The sequence below is a fragment of the Lathyrus oleraceus genome, chromosome 7, assembly GCF_024323335.1.
Source record: "Lathyrus oleraceus cultivar Zhongwan6 chromosome 7, CAAS_Psat_ZW6_1.0, whole genome shotgun sequence".
NCBI classification, from domain to species: Eukaryota; Viridiplantae; Streptophyta; class Magnoliopsida; order Fabales; family Fabaceae; genus Lathyrus; species Lathyrus oleraceus.
The window spans coordinates 271933562-271939775 of NC_066585.1; the positions used below are offsets into that span (position 1 = coordinate 271933562).

At 36.3% G+C, this 6214-nt stretch overlaps 1 protein-coding gene across 1 annotated transcript; it reads left to right on the top strand.

Annotated features, from left to right (window-relative positions):
* The first annotated feature begins 2495 nt into the window (after positions 1–2495).
* LOC127107372 (lignin-forming anionic peroxidase) lies at positions 2496–3948 on the top strand. The gene is made up of 3 exons (XM_051044658.1): positions 2496–2931; positions 3010–3175; positions 3253–3948. The coding sequence occupies exons 1-3, from the start codon at positions 2542–2544 to the stop codon at positions 3648–3650; spliced, it is 954 nt and encodes a 317-aa protein (XP_050900615.1). The 5' UTR covers positions 2496–2541; the 3' UTR covers positions 3651–3948.
* The last annotated feature ends 2266 nt before the right edge of the window (positions 3949–6214 follow it).

Genomic DNA, 6214 nt, shown 5'->3' on the forward strand with positions numbered 1-6214 from the left:
TCTAGGTGGTACATGTCTCTTTGTCAAATCAACGAAATGACGCTTCTCATCTGTGGTCAACCTACCAACAAAGGAATGACCTTCTAATCTATCAGGTAAACTATGATTATAGACCCTATATTTTACATCAATCTTCCAACCAGACTCATCTTTCGCCGGAGTCGACCTGATTTTAAATGGGCATCCACATTTTTTGGATGCATTTTGGGTTCCACTATCAGTATCCTTGTACTTCCCATCTTTATCACAACCAAATATTAATTTGTTACTTCTTCCTCTCTTGTCTGTTTCAGTATCTGAACGAGTGATGATAACAGTTACTTTATTATGGATTTGAACCTCTTTAATCCATCTAATCACCTCTTCTCGTGTACCAAATCTTTGAGTGGTTAAAAAATCATCAGAAGTATCTACACATATTTGAGAAAGAATTTACATACATGTACAATAAAAAAATATTTTAAAAAATTCGATTTTTTTAAAAAAATGTAAACTGGAAGTCTGCAAGGAAGAGTTCCGGATCATACAAATAACATATCGGAAGTCTTTGTGAAAGACTTTCAGTGTATGTGACTCTATTAACCATAACACATATGATAAGTGTTCTGAAACGTTCTTTTTTCAAAACTGAACCGGAACTCTTCAAGTAAGTCTTCCGGAATACGTTATGCAAAAAACCAAATGTCTTTCACGAAGTCTTCCAGTTTGGAAAAAAACATACCGGAAATCTTTTCCAATGAGTTCCAGTATGAGGGTGAATAGTGTAATTTTCGAAAGTCTCAATTGAACGTTAAAAGTGAAATGGTAAATTGGTTAAAAATAAACAAGGGTAAAATTGGTATTTTTAAACATATATATGGGTGTTGGTATAACTGCAGGGATATGAAGTAAAATTTCCTTAAAAGACCCTTCTTCCATAGGATAACCAATCCACTTGCCGCTCCGTTAGCTTCATTAGCAGACGACTCAACACAATTTTTACCCCAAAAAGAAGCAGCTAACAAATCATTGAAAATATGTAATTTTGTTTCGTGGAGAAAACAAAAATCAGTGTTACCTTTCTACATTATGTTAGTAATTCTACGCCAGTTCACCTTGTTACCACCTCATCTTATATTGAATATGAAGCAATTCATTGGACATCCGATATAGTCTTCTTCCTCAAGCCCTTGCCTTTTCTATCTCTCGCATCCATCTCTATTATCCGCTCCTGAAACTCCCAACTTATAAATGAGTTTCCAAACCTTCTTGTCAACTTCGGAATCCACATATGATCTGAGACGAGAGTTACATCTGACCGCGTCCGATTCAGCCAACGATTAACAACACGGTATCAAACCACCTGGGAATTAAACTTCTGAAGACTTCGATACCGCATTAATGCCTCACCGTTCAATGGTTCGACACATTTTTATTGAATTCAAAATCGTTGTCTTTGGAAAATTCGTTGACAAACTCATTTAGAACCTATGATGCTCACTTATAAACAAATTGAGATCGAAAGGATATTTAAATTACAAGAAACGTTTTTTTTTCAAAACTGAACCGGAACTCTTGAAGTAAATCATTAGGAGTTTAATATGCATTTCTCTAAAAACAATTCCGTTTCAAGGTGCTATATGTGAAAGTATGATTGTCCATAAAATACTGAAATAAGGTTATCCGAAAAAGAAAATAGAACCTAGGTTAGGGGATAGTGTTTAAATTACAAGAAACTTGTCTATCTTTAACGAATTTTTACCCATAATAATAAGAAAACAATAATAATATTTGGGTTGTCATTGTGAGAAACTGTCAACCGAAGACTTTCTCATAAATTGTTAGAAATTATACCAATCTTAGATTTTAACTTGTTTGACTTATCATCAGATTTAATAAAATGAGTATTTAATATAGTCTCTAAAAAATCAATTTTGTCTCAAGGTGCTATATGTGAAAGTATGGTTGTCGATAAAATCAATTTTGTCTCAAGGTGATATAGATTTTGACTCTTAAGAAAAAATATAATATTGCATTATTAAGACATACAATTCAAAGGTATGCAGGTAGAGATGACAAGGCAAGAAACGTTTTTTTTTCAAAACTGAACCGGAACTCTTGAAGTAAATCATTAGGAGTTTAATATGCATTTCTCTAAAAACAATTCCGTTTCAAGATGCTATATGTGAAAGTATGATTGTCCATAAAATACTGAAATAAGGTTATCCGAAAAAGAAAATAGAACCTAGGTTAGGGGATAGTGTTTATAATAAATAATAGATTTTGACTATTAAGACATACAAATCAAAGGAAAATACTGAAAAGTATGTACGTAGAGATGATGAAGTGGCAAGAAACAATACTATTTGTCAACCAACCAACCAAGGGAGAATTGGTCAGAATTGTGAATATGGAAAAGGTTGAGGAGCGAATTAGAAACCTTCGCAGTTTCTATTACACACACTATATATATATATATATATGCATGATCGATCATTTCATAATCATCTTGCTAACATTCATATATTATTTTCTGAAATTCAATCATCAATCAACACTTACATGGCTTATAGAATTGTTGTTACAATATTGGTGCTGCTAGCCACAATATGTGATGCACAGTTGTCTTCTACATTTTACGACACTACATGCCCCGATGCACTAACCACCATTAGAACTGCCATTCGTACAGCTGTCTCTAAAGAGCGTCGCATGGCTGCATCTCTCATTCGCCTTCATTTTCATGACTGCTTTGTGCAGGGCTGTGATGCATCCATTTTGCTAGATGACAGTACCACAATCGAGAGCGAAAAGACTGCACTTCCAAATCTTAACTCAGCAAGAGGATTTCAAGTCATTGATAATGCAAAATCACAGGTAGAGAAAGTATGTCCCGGAGTTGTGTCTTGTGCAGACATAGTAGCTGTAGCCGCACGTGATGCATCATTCGCTGTAAGTTTACAATTTGCATTGCATGCTTATTAATAATTTCATGACTATATATTAATAATTTCATATTTACAATTACAGGTAGGTGGTCCATCATGGACAGTGAAACTTGGAAGAAGAGATTCTACTACGGCAAGCAAAAGTTTGGCCAATACGGACCTTCCATTCTTTACCGACGATCTTCAAACTCTTATATCTAAATTTACTATTAAAGGTCTCACTGCCAAAGACATGGTTGCTCTATCTGGTAAATTTATTACTAGTTTCAAACATCCATATTTTCATATTTGCTTATATTAATCAATTTCATTTTAACTAACTTAGGTGCCCACACAATCGGACAAGCTCAATGCTTTACATTTCGTGATAGGATATACAACAATGCAAGTGACATAGATGCTGGATTCGCTACCACTCGCCAACGTGGTTGTCCATCTTCCAGTTCCACTTCAAACAATCAGAAGTTGGCAGCACTCGACTTGGTCACACCAAATTCTTTTGACAACAACTACTTTAAGAATTTAATTCAAAAGAAGGGTCTTCTACAATCAGACCAAGTTCTTTTCAGCGGTGGATCTACGGATTCTATCGTTTCTCAATACAGCCAAAATCCTACCGCTTTTAAATCTGATTTTGCAGCTTCTATGATAAACATGGGAGATATTCAACCATTAACAGGATCCGCCGGAATCATTAGACGTATCTGCAGTGCTGCCAACTAATTCTACACATTCTTTCTTTCTTTATCACAAACAATCCATTGATATTCATTAAATGGTCTGTTTCAATATTTTATAATTAAATTAATTATTTTATTTATTTTTGTTCTTGTGTAATCAATTGTAAAGTGTTAAATGATTATCTTTTGTTATAATTTTATTATATACAAATGTATTTCTAGATGATCAAAAGGATTTTCATATCTCATATGATGAATGGGTCTAAATGGAGAAACTCAACATATATTGAGAGATGTTCTAAAGAGTCATTGTTTCAAATATGCAATTTTTATATTTATCAGAATGATTAATTTGCAAACATCTATGTATAAGAAAAATTAATATTGATCAATTTGATTTTAACTTAAGTTAGCCCAAAACAGAACAAGTTCAATGCTTTACATTTCGTGACATAGTATATAACGCAAGTGATACAGATGTTGGATTTGCTAACACTCTTATGTGAAAGCTTGAATTTTGATTTCAAAGTTGAAAGTGTGAAATCTTGCTCTATAAAACAAATGAGAATTTGTTATTAGTCTCAAATCTTGTTCTTTGTATGATTTACATGGATGCTTTTTATGTGCATAAATGGAGTGTTTTTCAGAGCTTAGATATTTTACACTCGATTAAACCTTTGTCAGTACCAACTAAATCTAATATGCAATTTTCAAACTTGGTATCCCCAATAGTTCGTGGAATAGAAAAGTTTCCTGAATCTTTTCACTTTTAGGGCATGGTCTGAGTGAGAGACAAAACATTCTGGCCCATTTTGGCTTTTACAAATAAATGCATAGGTGGAATGAAAGTTGAAACGTTTTGTCTCATGTTCACTCTTTCATTTTCCTTTAATATCCTTTGTGTGTGCACAACTCTTTCAGAAATTTTACATATTTGGGAACCTGCTTAATAACATCAAGAAGTGGAATGTTTATTGTCATCTTTAAGTTCCTCATCCATCTTTTTATTTTTCACTGCTCTCTGCAGCAAAGGAAGTGTTGGGGTAAGACCCCAATTTTGACCCTAAGATCCCTCATGCTATCTCATCATGTGCATTAGTTTTGGGATCACACCTTGGCATCCTCCTTCCTCCTCATTCATTGGGTTTGCATTGGGAGAGATCACCAAGCACAATTTGATTGTATGATACTTTGTTTTTCATTATTAACTAACCAAAATACCAAAAATATACCCATGTATAGTTTGTTGTTTTTGTAGGTAGTGTGTGTGTCCACCAATGCCTCATCAAGCTCATATCTAGGGTTTAAGACCCTCAATGCAAGGAGATCAATCAAGAGATGATTCACAATGGTTCTAGACATCATATATAGATCCCCATGTTCTTCATTTATCGTTTCTCAGTACAGCCAAAATCCTACTGTCGCAACGCGAAAAACAACCGGCGGGAAAAGACACAGAGCCGCCACCGTGCGTTATTTATCCCAAAGGAGGGAAAGGAAACGCTCGAAATAAACCTGAAAAAGGGAAAGGAATGGTCTTACGACCAAAGATTGCTAGGATCGGGAGTCGGTTACGCAAGGGGAAGGTATTAGCACCCCTCACGTCCGTTGTACTCGAAGGGATCCACGCTCAAAAGAATAGGAAAAGGTTGCTGATAAACTGCTCAAAGAATGCACACACACCGGAATAATAACACAAATGAAGGAAGACGGAGAAAGCGGACTCGGCAGGATGTCGCATCCTGGGCCTACGTAGTTTGTCAGACACAAACATCAGAGTCGACGTAGTTCGGGGAAATGGGAAATGTGCTCGCTAGGACATCGCATCCTATGCATACGTATCTTCTCTAACCAGAGGAAGAATCAGAGCACTCGTAGCTCGGCTAACGCACGCCGAAACACAACACTGAAGAAAGACGCTGAGACGCCAAAAGAAACACACAAACGGAAACAGACTGCCAATGGCTGGTCTTACATCTGACTCCGAACAAACAAATACAAATAGGAAACGGAATGCCAATCGTTGGCCTTACATCCAACTCCACAAAAGAAACAGGAAACAGATAGCCAATCAATGGTCTTACATCTGACTCCAAACGAAGAAACACAAACGGGAAACCGAATGCCAACAGATGGACTTACATCAGCCTCCGGACAAACAAACACAAACAGGAAACGGAATGCCAATGGCTGGTCTTACATCCGACTCCTAACGAACACACACGAAAAGAGGAAGGGTCTCGATTGCAACTAGGGCAAGAGAAAAGGAAGGTCTCGATCGCAACGAGGGCGAGAGAAAAGAAGGATTAATGTTAGTCGTCAGTCAAACTCGACAAGACATCGCATCTCGTGCCTACGTATCTCATCTGGACATGAGAATCAGAGTTGTCGTAGTTCGGCTAAACTATTTCGGTTTGTTTTGTGTTTTTTAAATGAACAACGTCACTACGCAATCTACCGGATGCTCGACCTTGGGAGACTTACTCACCTGTAGTAGAAGGAGTTAACGTGTCTTTAAGAGAAGGTAATGTTTGTTTGTGTTTTAGGAGAGCTCACGCAAGAAAGGAAGTCCTAGACGAAGGAACCGTGCTACCTTAATTGACATGC